General features: G+C 50.9%; 2 protein-coding genes across 4 annotated transcripts in view; both read right to left on the minus strand.

Moving 5' to 3' along the window:
* SNRPA (small nuclear ribonucleoprotein polypeptide A) overlaps positions 1-23,517 on the minus strand; it is a 752,186-nt gene that overhangs the window by 443,910 nt on the left and 284,759 nt on the right. The gene's annotated exons all lie outside the window — the stretch shown is intronic.
* MAP3K10 (mitogen-activated protein kinase kinase kinase 10) lies at positions 364-16,991 on the minus strand. Of its 3 annotated transcripts, none has more exons than XR_013959168.1 (10): positions 15,952-16,991; positions 11,672-11,852; positions 8,776-8,924; positions 8,165-8,340; positions 7,360-7,606; positions 4,986-5,102; positions 2,823-2,994; positions 2,617-2,729; positions 1,601-2,343; positions 364-943 (listed from the first exon to the last, which is right to left on the minus strand). XR_013959168.1 is itself a non-coding variant. In XM_080643879.1 (10 exons), the coding sequence occupies exons 1-10, from the start codon at positions 16,634-16,636 to the stop codon at positions 621-623; spliced, it is 2,844 nt and encodes a 947-aa protein (XP_080500005.1). In that variant the 5' UTR covers positions 16,637-16,991; the 3' UTR covers positions 364-620. The 3 variants fall into 3 exon arrangements, 2 of the variants coding, with proteins under 2 accessions (XP_080500005.1, XP_080500004.1); XM_080643879.1 differs by having other exon boundaries at positions 1,601-2,281; XM_080643878.1 differs by having other exon boundaries at positions 1,601-2,359.

A 23,517-nucleotide genomic window follows, 5' to 3' on the forward strand; every position in this document is an offset into this window, starting at 1 on the left:
TTGTGGGAACCAGAGAGGGGACATAGGCTTGGGCCTCACCCTCTGGACCTTAGAAATCCAGAGGGGCCTAGGACCATGGTCGGCAAACTGCGGCTCGCGAGCCACATGCGGCTCTTTGGCCCCTTGAGTGTGGCTCTTCCACAAAATACCACGGCCTGGGCAAATCTATTTTGAAGAAGTGGCGTTAGAAGAAGTTTTAAGTTTAAAAAATTAGGCTCTCAAAAGAAATTCAATCGTTGTACTGTTGATATTTGGCTCTGTTGACTAATGAGTTTGCCGACCACTGGCCTAGGAGGAAGCAAGGGTGGGGGGGCACCCCGTTGGGGATGAGCCAGGATTAGGGAAAGATACATAGCAAGCTGGCAGGGGGCAGGGGTTACCTTTAATGCTGCATCTTGTGCCAAATCCCCCACATTGCCCTGTCCCTGAGTATCCCTGCCCACCTTCCCCCCATGCTGCAGGGCGAGCACAGGGTACAAAGGAATAAATTAAGTGTTCTCCCCACTCCCCTTCCCCAATAAATAGAGTATCCTTCCCAGGGCCTCCCCTGCCTTGTGGCCGGGGGCAGGGCCTGGGGTACTACATTCATGGCTGCCCAGGCAGGTGGCAGTGGGCAGGCCTCAGCGGGAGCCATGGGTCCCACACAGGGGCACTGTACTGTCCTGGCTCTGCCCCTCCATGTCCATGTCAAGCAGTGTGGGCTGCATGCTGGGGGGCCCGGGGCTCTCTGGAGTGTCCAGTCTATTGGGAGACGAGATGCTGAGTGTCCGGCCGAAGGAGACCAGTTTCCAGGGGTCCAGGCAGGGGCGGCTGGCAGCAGGCCGGGGTCTTGGGGTGAAGGTCAGGGTGGTGGGGCGGCCAGGAAACTCAGGGGGCTGGAGGTGGGTGTGAAACAGAGCCTGGGGTTTAGGCAGGTGGGGGAAGTCCAGGGGATCTCGAGGGCCTGGTAAGAGAGGATCAGAGGAGGTAAGTGAGGTGGAGCAGAGGGTGGTATTGAAAAGCCAGGAGCACTGACATGAAAATTGGAATTTCTGACTTTTCCCAAAAAACCTGCTGGAGAAAAAGTCCTCATCCCTCCCAACTCTCTCACACTGGGCTAAGGTCAGACAGAGCTCAGGGCTATGGAGGGGCCTGAGGAATGACAGCATCTCTGAATGGGGATAACAGCACCTCCCACATAGGTGGGGAGTAAGTCAAATAACAATGGTGAAACAGCTCAGTGCCTGCTGGGAGGTACCTAACTCCTTTTGTTTCAATCACCTTTGTAGGGTCAACAAAGGCACAGAGAACAGGGCCTGGCGCATGACTGTACGCTATGATTGTTGTGTTAGCTCTAGTTATTGCTGTCATTAATGTCACCTGCTTGCCCCCTGTGGGCATTAGAGTTTGCCACCTCTGCTTCATCCTGTGTCACAGTCACCTGGGGCCCCACAATGCCTCTAGCAGTGAGGGCCAGAGTGACACAGCCCCTTCCTCCCCCTGCTAAGCAGATGGCCACCTTGGCATCTTAGGGGTGGCAGCTGGACTGGGACACTGGACCTTGGAAGGGCAGGGAAGAAGTGCCGTTTTCTGCACACCGGGCACAGGGTGCCTCACTCACCAGGGCCGGGGCCTGTGGGCTCTGGCGCCCCCCGCTGCCCTAGCGCGCCGTCCGACGGGGTCCTCCGGTGCCCGCGGTTCACACCGCGTGTGGCAGTGACTGTGACATGGGTGGGCGTCAGTGACTGGCGGGGGTCCTTCTTGAAACTCTCCAGCTCCAGATCCACCAGGGGGTTGGTGTTGGGCAAGGGCGCAAGAGGAGAGGGTGTCGGGGAGGGTGCGGCTGGCGCGGCCTCGTCGCTGTCGGAGCGCAGCAGGGAACACGTGGAGTTGCAGTCGGACACGGAGGACAACGATACCAGGGTGGCCGAAGGCGCCAGGCCAGGGCCGGCGGAGGCTGCGTTGGGGCGTCCAGGGGAGCGTGCAGGCGGGCTGAGGCCCCGTGGGAAGCGGCCAGCGCGGTGGAAGAGGAGGCTGTCCAGCCATCGCCGCTGCTCCTCACCATCTGCTGCGCGCGCTTCCGCCACGTCAGCGCCCAAGCCCACCGCGCCCAGCAGCGTGGCACAGCCCAGTAGCGCAAATTCACAGCGCCTCCGCCGGGCGCCAAGCGCGGATCGGGTGGGTGTGGGGGGCAGCGGCGCCCCAGGGGAGGGCTGGGTAGGCAGCGGCACCTCGAGGTAGGCCAGGGTGCTGTGGGGGGAGTGGGGCCCGCTGCTGCTTCCATCTGCCTCCGCGAACTCCTCTGCAACCGGAGAGGGCCGGCACTGGACTCCAGGCGGTCCCTGGGGACTTGGAGGCAAGGGACTGCCCCCAACGATCCCTCAAACAGCAAGCCCACCAAGTCCTCTAAGCATGGCTGTGGGTTCTATTTCCCCCGAAGCCCCCTGACCCTGGGAGTGATGCCCACACCCCAGAGGCAGGCTGTCCCCCTTCTGGGAACGCTTTCTACACTCGGGCCAGTGAAATCCCTCCCTCCCTGAAACCCTGGGGAATGGTAACCCATTTGTCTTGGCAGTGTCCCCTTGAGCCAGGGACTGTCCTCTCCCTTCCCCTTTGAAGGCACCCTCATCCTCTTACCCATCTCATTGAGGCTGGCGAAGCCTGGAGCGATGGGGGTGTGTTTGGGGGACTTGCCCAGGTTGGGGGCGCTGGATGACCACTGTTTGCTTCCTTCCCCTAGGGCCTTCAGCCTGCAGGGGAACCAGAGTTGGGGGTGGGTGGTGGGCCTTCTGGTGGCCATGAGCCTGGGGGTGGGGCACGGGGTGGGCTCCAGCCACCAATACCTCTCTTCTTCAGCCTGCTCCTTCTGTAGGGTGGAGCTGGGTCCCCAGGTCCGGCCTTTCTTCTTGCCCCCAACCAGTTCTTCCTTCTTTGGGGGCCCGCTGCGGCCCCAGGTACCACTGCCACTACTATTGCTGCCGCTGCTGCTGCCGCCACCACCATCCACAGGAGTCACTGGGCCGAGAAAAGCCACTTGGTTACTGGGTCTTGGAACGTCTGTCCCCGCTGGGTTCCCAGCTTTACTTTCCCTACCTGGGATTCATCCTCCACCTGGAAGCTCAAAGGATCTTGGATTCTATATATATATATATATTTTATTGATTTTTTACAGAGAGGAAGGAAGAGGGATAGAGAGTTAGAAACATCGATGAGAGAGAAACATCGATCAGCTGCCTCCTGCACACCCCCCACCGGGGATGTGCCCGCAACCAAGTTACGTGCCCTTGACCGGAATCGAACCTGGGACCCTTCAGTCCGCAGGCCGACGCTCTATCCACTGAGCCAAACCGGTTTTGGCGGATCTTGGATTCTAACTCCAATCATGACCCTTCTCTGCTCGAAATCCTTCCCCAGGCTCCTCAGTCAGCATTCAAGGCCCTTCATGTTATTCCCAGCTGACTTCCTCAGCCTCATTTCCATCACTCCTCACAGCCTAACCCTTCAACCATCCACTCATTCTCAAATGTTTACTGGGCACCTGTTCTGCCAAGACCTGTGGCAGGTGCTGAAAAGACAGGAGTGGACAGCGCAGACAAACCCCCGGCCCTCAGATGATCAACGAGACTCCCCACAGGTAAGTCACCTGTGCAGGTGGCAAGTGCTGCAGGGAACATGATGTAGGAAGGGCCTGGTGGCTGGGGAAGGCTTCACGTGGGAGGAGAAGTCTGAGCAAAGACCAGGTGGTGAGTGAGTCAAGAAGATACAAGGGAGAGGAGCATTTCACGCAGAGGGAACAGCAAATGCCAAGGCCCCGAGACTGGACGGCACGGAATGTGCACAGAACAGCCAGTGTGGCTGGTGTGGAGGGAGGGTGGGAGGGAGGAGAGCTGGAGTCGAGATATGCAGGCAGCGGGTGTAAGTGCCATGGTTGGAACCCCATGTCCACAGATTCCCAGGGGGGTGCTTCCACACCTCCATGCCTTTGCACAGGCTGTTCCCTTCACCGGGAATTCTGTGCCTTTTCAGTCCCTTCCCTGACGGGGTTGGCTGCTTGCCCTTCAAGCCTCCAGCTCTGTAGTAGTTTGTTCCCTGGAGAGTCAGAAGGCTGCGTCTTCTCTGTTCCTACCACACTTTGGATGCACCCTGATACCAGTACTGACTCCACTGCATGGCTGTCATTTGTCTTTGTGTCCCCCATGAGAATGAAGAGGTGTGCAGGAGACAGTGTGTGGGGCAAGGCTGGGGGTGAATGATGGGGCAGAACAGAGTCGAGAGTCAGCCTACATCCTCCAATTCATCAGCAAACCCATGCGCTTACACCTCTGCCAGGCAGCCCCTACTGTGACCGTTTCTCCCTCCAAGGCCCTACCCTAGTTCAGCCCCATCATCTCACTTGTCTCCTGCCCTCTTTTACCATCCACATCCCCATGGCAGCCAGAGGGAAATGTATGTTTTATCACATTGCCGCCTTGCTCACAGCCCTCCAGAGCTCCCTGTCACCTTTAAAATGAAATCTAGGTTCTTTATCCAGCTCTCCAGGCCCAGCATGATCTGGCCCTTATTGAACCCCTGACCACAGCTACTGCTCTGCACCCCAGTCATTCTACTCCATCCCAGTGGCCTTTTGGGCCTACACACATGCCATGCTTGTTCCCACCTCCGGAACTTTGCCGTTGCTGTTCCCTTTGCCAGGGACACTCTTCTTCCAGATCCCTGCATGTCTGTCTTGCTCCTTACCACTTAGGTCCCTGCTCAAACCCCAGCGCCTCAAACAGGCCCTCCTGATAGAAAACAGCAACTCTTCTCTTTTATTCCCTTCCCTGATTTCCTTTATAGTGCTTATCCCTAAAAGAGTGACCCTGTCTGCTTGATGTGTTCATTGTCTGTTTCTCCCCCATGAGAATGAGGGAGAGGACCCTGCCTGTCTCGTTCCCTGCTTGGTGCAAGGAATGTGCTCAGAGAATCTGCTGACTGATGGGTTGGTCAGGGCCTTGGGTGATACTCACAGCGAATGGCCCTCAGCCGGGGGATGATGCTGGGGCTTGCGGGGGGGCTGGTCCCATCAGACCCTTTCCGCTTGTCCAAGGTTGGAGAGGCCTGGACTGTGATCTTGTGCTCAAAGCCTGCAAAACAGAAACTTCCCTAAGCAAACGGTTCCATGGGTCACCCGAGCAGTTCCCTGTTCAGAAGGGCAGTTCCCTCTAGAAGCACAGAAGCAGTGCCACTGTTTTGTATTCTGTAATGCAGTGGTTCTACAAGTTGGCTCCCAGATTCGCAGCATCAACACTGAGTGGAAGCATCCTGAAATGCACGTTCCCGGCCCTTCTTGCATTAGCAGCCTTGAGGGTAAGGCACATCGATCTACCTGGAGGAACAAGAGCTCCTGGGACCCCTGATACACATTCAGGTTTGAGAGCTGCTGCCGCACTAAGAACCTAGGCCTGAGTGTCCACATGTGGCAACTGAGCACTTGAAATGTGGCTTGTACAACCGAGGAACTGGAGAGTTTTACCTTTATTTATTTAACTGTAATGAATTTTACTTTTAAAGGTGAATATGCAAATTTGGTTATTAGAAACAATTAAGCATGTATGGAACAACTTTGGTGTATAAATCTGCTTTTTCAACATTTTATGAAGTCTAAATACAGGTCAAGTATTTTTGATGAAAATTCAGCCCTTGGATTGAGATGCACTGTAAATACAAAATACATACTGGATTTCATAGATTTAGTATGGAAAAAAAGAAAGTATATTCCTTTAACACAGTGGTTCTCAACCTTTCTAATGCCGCGACCCTTTAATACAGTTCCTCATGTTGTGGTGACCCCCAACCATAAAATTATTTTCGTTGCTACTTCATAACTGTAACTTTTCTACTGTTATGAGTCATAATATAAATATCTGTGTTTTCTGATGGTCTTAGGCGACCCTGCTAGCGGTTCTCAACCTGTGGGTTGCGGCATACATATTTATACATATAATTTTCTTTATTTCAGAGAGGAAGGGAGAGGGAGAGATAGAAACATCAATGATGAAAGAGAATCAATGATTGGCTGCCTCCTGCATGCCCCCAACTGGGGATCGAGCCTGCAACCCCGGCATGTGCCCTGACCGGGAATCCAACTGTGACCCCTTGGTTCATAGGTTGATACTCACCACTGAGCCACATTGGCCAGGCTCTTTCCCTTTTTTTTTTTTTTTTTTAAATATATTTTATTGATTTTTCACAGAGAGGAAGGGAGTGGGATAGAGAGATAGAAACATCGATGAGAGAGAAACATCGATCAGCTGCCTTCTGCACACCCTCTACTGGGGATGTGCCTGCAACCAAGGTACATGCCCTTGACCGGAATCGAACCTGGGACCTTTCAGTCCGCAGGCCGACGCTCTATCTACTGAGCCAAACCGGTTAGGGCTCTTTCCCTTTCTTAATGTAGCTATTAGAAAACTTAAAATCACATATGTGGCTTGCATTTCTGTGAGCTGGTGCTGTTCTAGGCACTGTACTGTGGCTGTAACAACACAGAGAGACAACCAGCATAATGAGCCTTCCGGTATCACCCAGGAAGCAGTCTTTGAAGAAAAAAAAAATAAAACTTAACGTGAATCTAATTAAGCCTTGAGATCCATGTGAAACCTGTTTGTAGATCAAAAATGGCTGAACATCAGCAATTTCACATGGTTTAACTTTAACCTAATACCAATTTATAGGAAATTCAGGAGACATAGGGACATGTGAAGTGAAACCCAGGCAATTCAAGCAGCAAAATCTAGACTGTGGGAAATGCTACAGGATAAATGATGTATCCTCAACAAATTATTGGCAAGGAGGAAGGAGAGGCAGAGTAAAAGATGTTAAGCAAATAGTTGGGAGACAAAACTATAAAGTAAGGAAGTGACTGCCCTGAAAGTCAAGACGGGTTACTCTCAGGGCCTGCAGGGGCGTTGGAGGGGGCACGTGGAGGGCACCTGGGTGGCTGCAGGGTCTCTGCTTTCGTGGGGGTGATTATATGATGCTTTAAGCTGTACAGTTTTTTGGTGGTTGTGTGTGTGTGTGTGTTTGTGTATGTGTGTGTGATATTTAGCATTAAAAAATATTTTTTAAAAAAGCCCTAGCTGGTTTGGCTCAATGGATAGAGCATCTGCGGACAGGGTCCTGGGTTTGATTCTGGTCAAGGGCACATGCCCAGGTTGTGGGCTCAATCCCCAGTAGGGGGGGTGCAGGAGGCAACCAATCAATGATTATCTCTCATCATTGATGTTTCTCTCTCTCACTCTCCCTCTCTGAAATCAATAAAAAATATATTTTAAAAAGTAAAGAAAAGAGGAAGCAATAAGCTCTGGGTTAGGGACGCTCCAAGCTGATAGACAGGAGTACCAGAGGGCAGGCTGATGTGGCTGCCGCCTTCCCGCAGCTTGAGAAGGCGGGTGCGCCTGAAGTTGCCCTTGCGTCTGCGGACACGGGGCTTTTCCTGGCTCAGCTGGCACATCAGCAGGTGCAGCTCCCGCTCCACGATGTCCATCTCACGCTGCGCCAGCTCCTGCTCTCGCCGCCTCAGCTGCTCCTCCTGGCAGCGCTGCTCCTGGGCTGCCCGCAGTAGCTCCTCCTCACGGCTGCGGAGCTCCTGGAGAGGAGATGGGGCTGAGGGAGGGGCTTGGCTTCTCTGCCCCTAGGATGAACCCAGGGCTGAGGGGTCTGGCTGGGGCCCTGCCAAGAGTGTCCTGCTGTGTGAGCAAATTGGGGGCACAAAAGTTGGGTGCCAGGGCCGGGGACTGTGTTAGCCCAAAGAAAGAATGTCTTTTTTTTTTTCTCTTTGATTTTTAATTTTTTAACTCTTCAATTAGAAAAACTTCAAACATCCATGAAAGCAGAAAACTTCAAACATGTCCCCATGTGCCCGTCATCCAACAATTGTCTGTACTTTGCAAATCTTCCTCTTCTTTCTCACCTCTCTCCCACTCATTTTGCTGTAGTATTTAAAACTAATCCCAGATTTCAGGTAGTATCACTTGTAAGTACTTCAGGGCAGGGTGCCTTTTTCTTATTAATCCTAACAGGAGGCTGTCTTGTCTTAGACAAAAAAGGGTCTCTGGGCCCCAGCTTGGGAAGGGACTCTACCCCACCCAAGTCATCAGAACTCAGGGGTCTTGTCCATCCCTCCCACCTTCCCCCTGGCTTTCACCTTCTCCTTGGTTCGGAGATCATTGAACATGTGCTGAATCTCCAGCTTCCAGTCTTCCTGCAGTGAGTGGAAGGACTCCAGTGGCATCTGGAATAGGGCTGACTGTTCTATGACTTCAAGCTGCTTCAAGATGCTGCCGAAGTCTGGCCGCCCGTGGGGGTCTGGGTCCCAGCACTCTGGGGTGGGAGTGGAGATGTCAGTGGTCATGCTCTGGGGCATCAGCCTGCTCAGTGAAAGGCAAGACTTCAAGGGGCTGTACACAGACAGCTTCCATGGAGCCGAGGGGAAGGAATTTAAACCCAAACTCCTGGCAATATTTCACTCTGAAACTCTGGGACCTGATCTCTGACTGCTGGTAGAATCAGGGATCAGGGAGGGATCCTAGGGCCAATGAGTCCTAACAGATTGCCTTGAAGAACTGTGGGGCTGGCCAGAGTAAGGGTCTGGGGTCCATGGAGCCAACTGTGGGGGAGTCATTGTCTGATGGGTCCAGCCCCTTCTCTCTCACTCCTGGGCCGACTAGTATAGACGGGTGTGAAGGGGCGAGGTCTGGACCCATGGGCCCCTGCCACCCAAACTGAACCTTCCCTCTCCACGGGGCCCTGGCTCACCCTCCAGTAGGCGGGCAAAGGGCTCGGGGCATGTGGAGGGGATGGGCAGTGTCAGCTTGTTCATAGCCACGCCATATGCCACAGCCAAGGCGTCGATTTCACGGTAGGGGACCTCACCCGTCAGCAGCTCCCAGAGCAGCACCCCGAAGCTGCAGGTGGGGGAGAGGGAGGGATGATGCCACAATCCACCCAATCCTCACTTATACCCCAGCCCTGCCTCCAGTTCCCTGGTGCGCCCCTCTCACCCCAACATCCAGCCTGCCACCCAAACTGAGGCCACAACAACTTAATTTGACCTCCACTGCTCTGATCTCAAATAGATGTGCTGAGGGTGCTCTCTGATGTCTTGCTTTTGCTCTCTCTTCCCTTGCCCCTGCCTGGAAACTTCAGTGGGTCCCCCGTGCCCACTGAGCAAATCCACCCTTCTTAGCCCTGACCTTCGGTGACCGCTGCAGCCTCACCTGTAAGCACTCTCAGCCTACATATCTACCTCAGCTTCATCTTGCAGCCACACTTGAGTTGAACAAGCCCTGTTCTTCCTAACATCTGGCCTTTGCACAGGCTGTTCCCTTTGTCAAGAACACTTTTCCCTTTGTGTAACTGTCCCTTAAGTCTCAACTCAGGTGCTCCCTCTCCCAGGAAGCCTTTCTTGATTCCACAGCCTCCAAAGCTGGGTTAGAGGTTCCTCCTCTATGCTCCCATAGAACCTCTGGCACTTGCCCATAAAAACAAATTAACACTCTTTAACATTTATAAAGTACTTCCTACGGCTAGCACTGTCCTAGGCGCTCGCTCAGTAATCCTCACAACAGCCCCAGAAGGCAGGTCTTGGTATGACCCCCACTTTATCTGATGAGCAGAGTTGTGGGCTCAGAAAGGTTAAGCTGCTCACCTAGTCACACAGCAGTAAGCAGCAGAGCCACTCTCAACCTCAGGTTTGCCTGATGCCCGTGGCAATGTCCTTCATGCTCCACAGCACCAGAGCATGCATCTCTGTGCTGCAACCACCTGCGTGCCCATCCTCTCTGGTAAGCTGTGCTCCTCTGGATCGTGACCACTGCTGTGTGCAGGGCCTACTATGTCCCCCATATCCACACGTGCATTCATTCAACATACCCCTATGAAGTATCCACAGTGTGCCAGACATTGTTCTAGGCGCTGGAACAAGATAGACGCGATCCCTGCCCTCATGCAGCTGACAGCCTCCCCTTCTCTCTCAGCGGCAGTGCTGGTGAATTTGTGCTGGGCATATGCCGCCTGAGATAATTTCTCCATTTTCCATTGCAGCTCATTATGTCCACATGACATTGGTTCTGGCCAGAGGGATGTAGGAGGGTATCTAGTGTGCAACTAACTTCCAGGAAGTATCCTTTAAGGGAAGAGGTGCCCCCTCATCGTTTTTCCTTTCTATTGATTGGAATGTGGACACACAAGCTGGAGCTCAAGAAGCTATTCTGGACCATGAAGTGAACTTGGGAATGGAGGCCATGCAAGGTGGAGGAACGTAAGAGTGGCTTATAACTAGAGGCGGCATGATCCTCCACCTTTCCTATGTCCCTGGAAACCTGTGGGGATGTTTGACTGTCACAGTGACCGGGGAGTGCTACTGATGTTGGGCTGCTTCGAACCATGGATACCTTTGTCCTGAAAAGTACAGGACAGTATTACACAAGTAAGAATTATCCTGCTAATGTCAATGACACCCCCATTAAGGAACCCTGACATAGGACCTTGGAGCTCTAACACTGTATCAGTCTTTGCTTCACATGACAGCAAAAACGTCAGCCTTGTTTTTATTTTGGGGTTTCTGTTCCTTGCCACTGAAACATGGCTCTGCTAAATGTCTGGGACCACAAATGAATGCCCTGGGTTAAAGAGCTTTGCTGCCACCACAATGTCTTGTTGGTGATGGCAACAGCCTCCTCACTGGCCTCTCACTCCCATTCCTTCCCCTACAATCCATTTTCCACCCTACAACTGGAGGCAGCCTTTCCAATGCTGAATCAGATCGCATCATTCATAAATGCCTCTAATGGCGCTCCATTATGCTTCGAATAAAACCCGAGTCTGGCACCTCATCCAAGAAGCCCTCCAGCTCTCTTTCCGTCATTTCCTACCACTTTTCTCCTTGTCTGCTCTAGCCAACCACGCAGGTCCTCGCAGCTGTTTCTGGTTCCACTAATCTTATTTTCACCTCAGTACCTCCTTTGTGTGAGCTGATCCCTCTGACTGGGAAGCTTCTTCCCCCAAACTCTGCATAGTTGGCTCTGTCTTGTCATCCAGGATGCAGCTCAATTATCACTTCTCATAAAAGCCTTCTGCAAGAAGTCCTCCAGCCTTCAGAGTTCTTTTCTGTCAACCTCCTGGCTCATAATGCTATCCAATACTTTTTCTGGTGAATTAACTTATCCTTTAATATTACTTTACAATTTTCTTAAAAACAGCCCTTTTTTTTCAGCTTCTTGTGTACTTATTTACTATCCCTGCAAGCAGGGAATGTGTCTGCTTTTATTTCTGCTGTATCCCTAGCACCCAGCGCAGTTGGATGGATGGGCACATGCATGAATGGTTGTCTCCAAAGGTCTCAACTTCCTGTTTGACAACTTGGGGCTGTGTAATGGATGGTGTCTGATGGGCCTTTAGTGCTGACAACATCCAGTCTCTACATCTCTGCTTTTGTTTTTTTGTGTTTGTGTTTTACTGCAATCCAAGTCCTCCTCAGCTGCCACTTTTGCTATCAGACCAGAGACCTGCTTTGTACCTGTCCATTGGTCTGACATGGCCAGTACTTTGCCAGGCCCAGAACCTGGCTTCAGTGGGAGACTGTCCCTCCAACTCTGCCCTCACCCCTGCTCAATCCCCCATTTCCAAGAGGCCTCCCAAGCCCCATCAGCACCTCCAGACGTCACTGCTTTTGGAGAAGAGGGAGAGACGAATAACCTCCGGGGCCATCCAGGCGTAAGTCCCTGCAGCGCTCATTTTGGTGGTCTTGTGCCACTCTCGGGCAAGGCCGAAGTCCGTGATCTTGAGCACCGTGTCCGCGAGGTTGTGGTTCTCGATGGCCTCCAGAATAAGGACTGTGGGATAGGAAGAAAGGGGTCACCCCAGATCTGGTGGCTGTAGACTGCATGTCCTGGCCCTGCCTCAGCTGGACTTTTTTTTTTTGGACTTCTTTTTACTTGTTTTCTGTCCCCCACCTCAAGCGGCCGGTCTAATCCCTACAGCTTCCCGGAGTACTTCTTGACTCCAACCTAGATGCTGGGGAGCTCAGTAAAAGGTCGATGGCCAAGGCCTTGGTTTGCCTTGGTCCAGGCCTTGAATTCCCAACCTCCCCAGAAGCAGAAGCTACAAACCATGAGCCAAAGGGATGAACAAGGTTTCCTTTGTCTTCGTCATCCCTGTGGTCACTGCACTCATGGCCCCAATTCTACTCCTTTCTGTGCATACTCTTTTGCCACATGACTTCGCAAATCTTTCCACTAAAGACGAAGAGTGCATTTCCCCATCCTTTCCTCTGGGTTGGCCATATGACTTGCTTTAGCCAGTAGAGTGAGGCAGAAGTGAGGGTGCCAAGCCTAGGTCTTAAGAGACCGCATGTGCCGGCTTGCCCTCTTGCACTTCTGCCATCAGCAGAACATGCCTTGCTGGTCCAAGGAAGATGAGAGGTCCTCAGAGCAAAGCCTCTCCAGCTGACCCCGCCTACATCATTTACCCTCCAGCTGGCCTGCTAATGCATGAGCAGTAATAAATGACAAGGAGTTTGAAGACACTGAGTTTTTGGGGGTGGTTTGTTACACAACAGTATTGTGACAAAATCTGACTGATATATTCCCCAAGCATACCGAATGGTTCCAACTTACTTGCTGCCTACCATCAATACTAGTAATAATAATCATGGCTGGCGTTTATCAGGACATTATTATGTGGCAGGCACAGTGCTAAGCACCCCAAGAATTACATGAAGTGTTTCACTTATATTCATTTACATAAATTAACTAGCAAGCAACCCATTTTGCTGACTAGCAAACCAAGGCTCAGAGCAATGAGGTCACTTGGCCAAGATCACACAGCTTAAAAATGGTGAGGTAAAGCCCAGATGTGTCATCAAAGCCCAATCTTTTAACTGCTATGATATTCTACTACCTTCTATCAAACAAAGGCCCCAAAGTGTACAGTGTACAGCCTGGGTTTGAATTACAGCTCTGCCACTTATTAGCTGCATAACCTTGTACAATTTATTTTTATTAACACTAAGATTTCTCCTCTCTTAAATGGAGATGATAATAATAATAGTATTTACCTTATAGGGTTGTAGCAAAGATTTATTACCTAAAGCAACAGTAGGTCCTTTAAGAGTGTTAGCTATTACTGTTAGTGTGTGATGCCACCATAATTGTTTCTTATTTCTCCACCTTTATCTTTGACCCTTCCCAGTTACTTCTCCAGTCACAATAACACTGAGGTAATTCTACCATCATGTCCATTTGGCAGATGAAGAAACTGGGGGTTAGAGAGATCAGTACATTTCCCAAGGTCACATAGTTGGTAATCTTGTCAATATTTTAAAGCCTGATTCAAATGCCACCTCCTCCTGGCAGCCTCTCGTGACTCTCTAGCTTGTGACTTCAACTACCAGAAATACTCCCTTCTTGGGTCCCCACCATTCCTGTTTGTGGAGTGATCCTGTAACAGAGGGAACAACCCCATGGTCACTTTATTTTTGTACCTTCCAGGCTGGGCCTAAATCAGTTCCCTTTAAAAAAACATATTTGATCATGTCATTCCCCTGCTTAAAACCTTCTAATGGCATCCACTACATTGAATAAAATGCCCCAAGTCTTCACCATAGCCCCCAAGGTCAACAGGATCGGGCCCCTGCCTACCTTTCCACCTTTGCCTCACTCCTACTCTTGCAACTCCTTGGGTCTTGCAGTCTCTCTAACAAGGAACACTCTTTCCCTCCTCATGTCCTCTGCCCTGCCCACATCTTTGTAAGGCTGGATCCTTTTGGTTCAGGTCTCTGTTCAAATGCTGCCTTCCCTGACCAGCTGAGAGCTCTCTCTGCCCCATCCTTAATCTGCTTTATTTCCTTCGGAGCTGAGTACTCTCTGAAATTTCATCTAAATATCAATCACTGGTGTGAGTCAGTGGTTGAACATTGACCTATGAACCAGGAGGACATGGTCAGGGCACATGCCCAGGTTGTGGGCTCGAGCCCCAGTAGGGGACATGCAAGTGGCAGCCAATCAATCATTCTCTCTCATCACTGATGTTTCTCGCTCTCCCTCTCCCTTCCCCTCTGAAATAAATTAAAAATATTTTTAAAAATTTATAAATATCAATCACTTATTTCTGTTCACTAGACTGTAACTTCCATAAGGGGGGAATCTTGCCTTGTTCACTTCTGTAATCCCCGACCTCGGACAGTGCCTAGTATTCTTAATTCTGCTTAAGAATGATTGGTTGAAAGAACCAATGTGTGTGATACATCAGATGAGGAGCTCCTTAGGGAAGGATGACTGGGGGAAGCTGTGCTGTGGAGGCCCTGTATCCTCTGTCTCAGGCATGGAGCAGGCCCCTTGTCAGAGCAGGAAGTCCTGGCCGAGAGTCTTACCAACCCTCTGTCCAGGTGGCACTGGCTACACAAAAGCTTGGGGGTGTGGGAGCGGTGTCTTTATACCCAGCTGCAGGCTGTGAAATCAGCAGGGGTGAGGAAGAACCTAGAAGGTGCCCTAGCCTTCAAGAGGAGCATGCCCGTAGTCCTGCCTCCATTTACCCAGCATTTCAGAGGAGTAGAGCATGAGCATCGATGAAGGCAGGGACCATCTATGTCTTGCTTCATTCCCCAGCCATGGTTCGGGGCCTGGCACACCTTGAACCCTTGGTAGCTCTCTGTTGAGTCTATGAATGCCAGGCCTGGGAGGTAAGGAAGACTCACCTCTCTGTTCTAGGTGGTGGTGGGGGCATAGCAACAAACTTATAAAAAATAGTGGGATGGATTCAAACAAATTTCAAGATGTAGAATTGACAGGGATCAGAAATAGATGAGATGTGAGGGTCAAGGGGAACCCTTCACAGTTCATGTGAGGGCAGGGAACATGCTGGTCTAATTTCTCATTGATCCCTCTAGCTTAGCACATGATCCAGCCCAGTAAATACCAAACTAAAGAACGAATAAATAAATGCAGAAATGAAAGGAAGTGAGAAAGGACAGAGGAAGATAGGAGAGTAGGATTTTGCCCCTGCTGTATCCTTAAGACCCACAACAGGGTCTGGCATACAACAGGCGCTCCTGAAATATCTGGGAATGAAAGAAATCTCTCGTTTGTAGGTATTATTAGACCAGAAATCATGGCCATCTTCGTCCCTGCTTTGCTCTTACATGATAGGTGCTCAGTTAATATTTGCTGACATCACGAGAAGCTCCTTGATCTAGATGTGGGTCCTTGGGAACCTTCCCTTCTACCAGGCCTCGGTCCTCATTCAACAACCAATCAACTTTTGAGAGCCTGTGATAGGCCTGGCAGCCCGGAAGCTTTTACATAAGGCACATTCCTTTTCCTCCTTCCTCATCTTTACCAGTGTGCCTCAGCTAGCTGGACCAGAGGCAGAGGAGGACTCCAGTAGGGGCAATTTTGCCCCCCCAGGGGACACTTGGCAATGTCTGGAGACATTTTTGCTTATCATAACTGGAGGTGGGGTTGGAGTGAGGAATGCCTAGTGGCATCTAGTGGGTAGAGACCAAGAAGGCTGCTAAACAACCTACCACACACAAGACCGACCCTATGATCACCCTCCCCAGACGTCCGTCAATAGTGCCAATGTTGAGAAACCCTCACTCTAGGCCAGGTTCTCTCTGTCTCTGGTGTCCTGGTTGGGCAGGGGTGCCTTGAGGGCATTCCTGTTCACACTGGGAATGCAGGGTCTGTCACAGTGTTTACAGATACATATTTATTGAGCTACTGTGACTCTAGCCTGGGAGGCAGGGAGTCCTTCAACCATTCTGAGCCACCCTTTCCTCCCTTAATGGGGCAAGGCCTGTCTCACCCCGCCCTGAAGGTTTACTGCTGCCCCTTCTTGTCCCAGGCAGTGTTTTCTGGTATTCCCATTTCCCACCACCTAGGCTTGGCCTCCTAAAGTTCTACGGATGCAGGCTTGGGGGATGACACCACTTACTGTTGATGGACTTGAGGTCCCGGTGGATGATGGGCACAGGGGCATCATTGTGTAGGTAGTTCATGCCCCGGGCCACCTGTACAGCCCAGTTGACCAGTACATGAGGGGGCACCCGGCGACCTGCCAGCACCCTGCTCAGTGCGCCCCCCCTGGCATACTCCATCACCAGGCAGAGGTGTGGGGGGCTGAGGCAGGCGCCCCTGAGGGCAATGATGTTGGGGTGCTGAAGAGCTCCGAAGAGCCGGGCCTCTTGGCGCACCTGCTCTGCGGTCACTGCCGGGTCCTGCTCAGGGTCCAGCCTGGCGGCCTTGACGGCCACCTCCTCGTCACGCCATAGGGCCCGATAGACCTTGCCAAAGCCCCCTACACCGATGATCTCCTCTAGCTGCAGCTCGTGGAAGGGGATCTCCAGGGGCAGCTGGAGGCCGGCGGGTGCGGCGGGTGCGGCGGGGGCCACGTAGTTGCTGGGGAAGACGCCCACACGGCCGCTGGGGAGCTGCCCGGTCCACCAGCCCTCGTCGCCCGACACCGTACAGTCCTGGGAAAGCACCTGGACGCGGTCGCCCCTCCGCAGGGTCAGCTCCTCGTCGCCCGTCGCCTCGTAGTCGAACACCGCGGTCCAGACGGGCCCCGCGGGGGTGGTGCCCCACTCCTCAGCCGCCGCGCCCCCCTCCGCTTCCTCCATGGGGGAGGGGCGGGGGCTGCGGAGGCCGCTCACACAGGCTGCCCGCGGGATGCAGAGGGCAGGCCCAGGCGGCCGGGGTGGGGGGCAGTCCCTGCAGGTGCTAGGGGACTCCTGGGGGCCATGGCTGGGGGCCCTCTGCAGAGGCAGGAAGAAGCCGCTCTGATTCAGCTGTCCAGGCGGGGCGGGGGTGAGGCGGCGGGCTCACTGGTCCCCCTCAAACGTCAGGGCGCTAAGAAGGCCTAGCCGCCCGGCTCCCGAATTCCTTCCGGGGCCCGCCGGTGGGGGACGAGGGAGAGGGCAGCAGGCAGCCCCCTTCCCGGCGCCTCTCACCCCGCGAAGCACCACCGGCGGCCCCCGGCTCCGCATCCCGGGCCACAACTGCCGGGCGGGGCGGGAGTGGCGGGGCCCGTGGGGCGCCCGCCCCGCCCGGGACGGGGTGGCGCGCCCCTAGGCTTCCTCACGCGCAGGGTGGCCGGGCGGACCCCATCTTTTGCACCAGCCTCCGGGTCGGCCCCGGCCCCCGCCCCCGCCCCCGCCTGCGTCCGCGCCCCCGCCCCGCCCCCGCCGCTTCCCCGGGCCGCGGGCGGTGCCTGAGTGACGTGATCGTCGCCGCCGCGGTGCCGCCTGGGAGTTGTAGTCTCCCGCTGCGCGGCTTCGAGGCTCGACCCAGTCCCTTAGACCCCAGAAACCCGCTGCCAGCCGCGGGCCGCTGTGGGAATTTCGTGGGTCGAAGGAACCCTCCGGGGTAGATAAATTTGACTTCGGATCTTCCCTAGGACCCGGTAGCCGGACGTCTGAAGGAGAGTAAAAGCACTGGGGGCCTCACAGACCCTGCGGGGGGCCGGGGTCCAAGGTGGTGTTAATGGTGACGGATGCCCTTCGCAAAGCGAAAAGTAGGAGCTGCGTAAATGATGGTTACTGCCTCAAGCCTCTTAATGAAGCAAGGACACGGTCCCCGCTGGACGGCCGCGTGCGCGGGGCGGGGCGGGGCGGGGGAAGGGGTGCCGAAGTGCACGCGGGGAAATGTAGTCCGCGCTCGGACCCGCACAGCGGGAGCAGCCCACAAACCTCGGGTTTCCGAGTCAGGACAATGCTGAGGCCTCGGAGGGGAAGACAGGGCTGGGAGGATGTGTTTACTGCCCCTGGGGATAACACAGCCCCCTCTGCCTTCTTCTCCAGCTATGGTGTCCTCTACCTCCGCAGTCAGCACTCATACCCTGGCCTGGACAATCCCCGTCTCCCATAATAGGAACTTCGACTGAGGGTTTGGGGATGGAGAGGGCTTAATGTACAACTTGTGCTTTGCATGCTTGGTATCATTAAATCTTTGCAAAGGCCCCATTTTACAGATGACGCATAGAGGAATGAAGTCCAGGTCCAGAACTATAAATGACAAGGCAAGAATCAAAGGCAGATTTTTAAATTAGAAAACAAAAACATGATTAAAAATGCCATTCCAGCCAAAACCGGTTTGGCTCAGTGGATAGAGCGTCAGCCTGCGGACTAAAAGGTCCCAGGTTCGATTCTGGTCAAGGGCACGTAACTTGGTTGCGGGCACATCCCCAGTAGGAGGTGTGCAAGAGGCAGCTGATGGATGTTTCTCTCTCATTGATGTTTCTAACTCTCTATCCCTCTTCCTTCCTCTCTGTAAAAAAATCAATAAAATATATTTAAAAAAAATAAAAAATAAAAATGCCATTCCACAGCTAATCAATGATTCTCATTATTGATGTTTCTATCTCTCCCTCTCCCTTCCTCTCTGAAACCAATAAATAAAAATAAAAATGCCACCACATTTGTTTTATTTATGTTTAATTTTATTTTTCGATTAAAAATATTAGTTTCAGGTGTACAGCATAACGATAGACATTCAAATAGGTTACAAAGTGTTCCCTCTGATAATTCAAGTGCCCATCTGGCACCATAAATAGTTATTACAGTATTATTAACTATGTTAGAAATAAGGCGAGCCCCTGAACCAGGGTTCCTGGTAGGACACAAAGGATATTGGGGACCCAAACAGCAAGGCAAATATCTACTCCTGCCGGAGGGTGAGCACGCACAGGGTCTGGCAACTCCCATACTGTGGCCTGCCGGAGGGTGAGCATGCACAGGGTCTGGCAACTCCCATACTGTGGGCTGGGGTGGGGACTTTATTTCTGACCCACCAAACCTGTCCCTCACTCTTTAAAAAAAAATTTTTTTTTATTGACTTCAGAATGGAAGGGAGAGGGAGAGAGAGAGAGAAACATCAGTAATGAGAGAGAATCACTGATTGGCTGCCTCCTGCACGCCCCACACTGGGGATGGAGCCTGAAATCCAGGCATGTGCCCTTGACTGGAATCAAACCCTGGACCCTTCAGTCCACAGGCCAACACTCTATCCATGGAGCCAAATTGGCTAGGGCATGTCCCTCGCTCTTGATTGGTCAGAGCTTAGGCTCACATTCTTGTGCGATTGGCTAATTTAAAGGAACAAGGGAGGGGTTGACCTTTGCCATTTCAAAATGGCGACCCCCAGGGGAGCTGCAAGTCACACAGGCCAAAATGATGTCTGCCTAAACTCCCTTCTTTGACAGAAAAGATTACTTGTTTATTCTCACAACTATATTCACTATATTCCCTAGCTCTATCTTACACCTCATGCCTATTTTGTAACTACCAATTAGTACTTCTTAATCCCATCACTTTTTTTAAACCGTGTTTCCCAACACCCCTCCCCTCTAAAATGCCATTCCCTTGAAAGAATGAGGAAACAGCTCTTCAGCAGTCAGTGACTGGCTCAAGACCTTCAAGCTCATAAATGTCAAAGCTTTGGGTCTTTTCACTTGGCTTCTCCTGAGTGGTCTCGGAGGTCTGGAGGGAGAATAGAACAGGGGAAGTCCCATGGACTCTGGTGCCCAAGCTCCAGAGAACTGCCTCACAGGCCCCCGGGGGGTTGTTCCACTCTCAGGGGGAAGCCGGTACCTGGCAACTGGCTACCTGTCAGGGAGACTCAGACCCTATCAAGAATGCTTGTTGGAGGAGAGAGGACCTGCTTCATTCCGAGTACAGGCGGTTCCTGAAAAACAAACAAACAAAAAACACAACGGAAGTTCTGCAACACAAAATAAGGCTTTATAGTGCAAGATAAGAATATCCACACCTGTGACATTTTTAAAAGAGCTTATTCGCATTTATTTGAGCCAGGGAGGGGATACACCTAGAAGCAAGACTTCAACAGAATGAAAAATGCTTCCTAGAATGAGTTTGCAGTTTCTTTTTTGCATTTGAAGTTAAAGAGGTAGCTTAAGGAAGATTACACGAAGGTGGGAGAAAGCAAGGCAGAGATGGGATAGTTAACAATGTGGTCTCTTGAGGGTGGTTACCTTCTGAGGGGTCCGAAGAGAGGGGCCTGGACAAAGAGGCATTTCAAAGGTGTGTTAATCTAGCTGCACAGAAACAATGGACAGGGCTTGCTAAGGCAAAGATAAACCTTTTACTAAAGAAGTTACATGCCTGAGTGTGACTGACTACCCACCATCATCTGCCTTGTTAGGAATGTATAATAAGATCACCCTGTGAGGTTATTTTGGGTTAGATTTATTATAGCCTCCACCTTTTCATCCACAATGGGAAAAATAAAATTAGGGATGGCTTGCTCAAAATGTATGCAACTTTGTAATCAGAATACTATAAAAATATGAACGATTCCAATAGGAATACTAGCACAGTTACATTTCCATGGGCATTTGCTCTTAGCAACACCTTCTGTCCCTTTGTGACCTTAAAGGCTAGGACTTGTCTGGAGATATTAACTTGGAGATGTTGGTCTGGAGATACTAACTTCTAATGAAGACCATTTTCGTTAAAATTAAAAACCTGATCCTAGGTGTAGTCTCCATTAATCTGTTACTTTAATATGGGAAAATGTGTTGCAGTTTCTTCACCTGCATTCACAGCTTTGCCACATACCATAATGGCAAAGCGTTATTTGTAGCAAGCATCATGGTCTTTGAAGCCACTGTGGACATGAAGGAAGATATTTTCCGTAGATAAGCAACTTTCCCCCTTAAGCTCGTCTTTTATTTCTAAAGCTGCCCTTTTAATTGTGGAAAAACTGGCCCTTGATTGCTTCAAGACATTAACTTCTTGGAGAAAATTGCACATTAACCTCACATTTAATCCTCACCTGAGGATATTTTTCCATTGATTTTTAGAGAGAGTGGAAGGGAGAGGGAGACACACACACACACACACACACACACACACACACACACACACACACACAGAAACATCGATGTGAGAGAGATGCCAGGGCAAGCCTGACAGGTTGAACCGGGCTGAGGTAGGGAGGTGGGAACTGAGAAAAGAAAGACAGGAGAGTGGGATCGGGAGGACTACAGGTCATCGAGAGACTGCAGCAAGTTTATTAACTGCGTAATGCCTTTTATACACAAAACACTGAATAGGAGGTCTGTCAAGAGGAATGTATTCTTTGTTCATCTTAATCTCTAAGGGAGAGACAGAGCAGAAGGACAAATTCTCAGTACAGCAAATCTCAGTAAATAGTTACAGACTTCTTGGTAAGCTATGAAAGGTTGCTCTCATTCTACTGATAACCGCCATCCAAACAAGCCTGGGAAAACTGTGTGGGTAGGGGACAGCCTTGCTAATCCCTTCAGGTGCAAGGACCTTGTCAGCTTACACCCGATCTCCAACAGAGAGACACATTGATTGGTTGCCTCCCACATGCAACTCAGACCAGGCCAGGAGCCTGCAACGGAGGTAGGTGCCCTTGACCAGAATCAAACCCAGGACCCTTTAGTCCACAGGTCGATGCTCTGTCCACTGAGCCAAACTGGGTAGGGCCCCAATGCTATCCTTTAATAATTCATCTTGTTCCTTCTGGTTAGGATGCTTATTCTGAAACTAGACTTTTCCCATTGCTTTTAGGTGTAGTGGAAAGGAGGGAAGAAGGGAGAGAGGCAGGGAGAAAGAGAGAGAGAGAGAGACATCAATTGGTTGCCTCCCACACATGCCTCGCTCAGCGCAGGGGATCAAACCTGCAACCCAGGTATGTGCCCTTGATCAGGAATGGAACCCATGGTCCTTCAATGCGCAGGCTGTCCCTCTAACCACTGAGCATCCTGCCAGGGCCCTAGATTATTTTTAAACTTTTGTTACTATTCTGAATGGAATCTTATATTTTGTTAGAGTTTCTAGTTGTTTATTATTATATAGAGGAATGCTATTCGTTTCCCCAATTTTATCTTTTTAAAAAAATATATTTTTATTGATTTCAGAGAGAAAGGGAGAGGGAAAGATAGAAACATCAAAGAGAGAGAATCAGTGATTGGCCACCTCCTGCACGCCCCCTACTGGGGATCGAGCCTACAACAAGGCATGTGCCCTTAATTGGAATCGAACCTGGGACCCTTCAGTCCACAGGCTGACGCTCTGTTCACTGAGCCAAACCAGCTAGGCTGCCAATTTTATCTTTTTTTTTTTTTTTTGCCAATTTGATGAATATCTTATGAGTTTTAATGGTTTGGACTTTCTATATAGAATACCAAATGGCATCTATATAGAATACATAATGACAATTTTGTCATCCTCCCTCCCATTTCTTATATACTTATTTATAATGACTTACTGCAGTGGCCATAACACTCAGGAGCGAAAGGTGTCCAGCTGTGTCTTCTTCCTGAAAAAGGGAACAAGTTCAGGGTTCTATGTGAAGTGTGAAGTTTGTGATAGATTTTTGGTGTAGAGAGTTCTTATCAAATTATGGAAGTTCCTTTCCATTCCAAGTTTCCCAAGAGTTTTTATCATAAGTAGATGTTGAGCTTTATCAAATGTTTTTCTTTTTTCCCCCAAATGTTTTTTTCAATCTATGGAGGCAACTATGTGTCTTTCTTCTTCTCCTTCTCCTTCTCCTTCTCCTCCTTCTCCTTCTCCTTCTCCTTCTCCTTCTCCTTCTCCTTCTCCTTCTCCTTCTCCTTCTCCTTCTCCTTCTCCTTCTCCTTCTCCTTCTCCTTCTCCTTCTCCTTCTCCTTCTCCTCCTCCTCCTCCTCCTCCTCCTCCTCCTCCTCCTCCTCCTCCTCCTCCTCCTCCTCCTCCTTCTCCTTCTCCTTTTATAACCAATGGACACAAGACACTGGGGGTGGTGGTGAGGGCATGTGCGGGGTAAGGGAGACCGGGGGAAGGTCAATGGGGAAAAAAAGGAGACATATGCACTACAATTTGTAATACTTTAAACAATAAAAATAATAATAATAAAATAAAGAAAACAAATAAACAAGCAAACCAAAAGGGAATGTCTGATTGGGCCATTGCCACAGCAGAGGTTCAGGCTGTCCCACAGGCAAGGATGTCTGTGTCTATGGGACACCAAAGGACACCTGTCATACCTGAAACACAATTTTCTAACACTCCCAATTGCAGAGCTCAGGAAGAATCACTGTTTTTAAAACTATTATTTCCCTGACATATAAAATATACATCCATATAAATATACATGCCCTCTCCTGAGCTTCCCCTGCCCTCCACTTAATATTTGGCTATGGCCTTCTTTTCATGTCACCGAATTGGATGTACAGACATAGTTTTTAACGGCTACAGTGCTATCCCTGACTGTTTGACATTACTGTGGTTTACTTCACTAACCCTTTATGGTGGGGCAGGCTGGTTCCGGTTTCCCCTGGCATCAACAACTACAGTGAACATAATTGCTTATTTGACTGTTTACTTAGGACACATTCACAGACATGGAACTCCCGGCCCAAAGCTAATTCACTTGAATTTTGATCCACATTTCCAAATTGACTTTCTAGGAAGTGCTTCTGTTTGTTTAGCCCATTGGTTTTATTTATTTTTTATTTTTTTATTGATTAAGGTAT

This window comes from Plecotus auritus (genome assembly GCF_963455305.1).
Source record: "Plecotus auritus genome assembly, chromosome: 10".
In the NCBI taxonomy this organism is placed as follows: Eukaryota; Metazoa; Chordata; class Mammalia; order Chiroptera; family Vespertilionidae; genus Plecotus; species Plecotus auritus.

Bases quoted from the DNA above. Each gene is read 5' to 3' on its own strand.
- MAP3K10 (XM_080643878.1), bottom strand. From the start codon at position 16,636: ATGGAGGAAGCGGAGGGGGGCGCGGCGGCTGAGGAGTGGGGCACCACC. The intron at 8,925-11,671 runs GTGCTGATGGGG...CCCCACCTGCAG, and splicing joins AAAAGCAGTGACGTCTGGAG to CTTCGGGGTGCTGCTCTGGG. The intron at 2,360-2,616 runs GTAAGAGGATGA...TTGCTGTTTGAG, and splicing joins CGCCAGCCTCAATGAGATGG to GGATCGTTGGGGGCAGTCCC.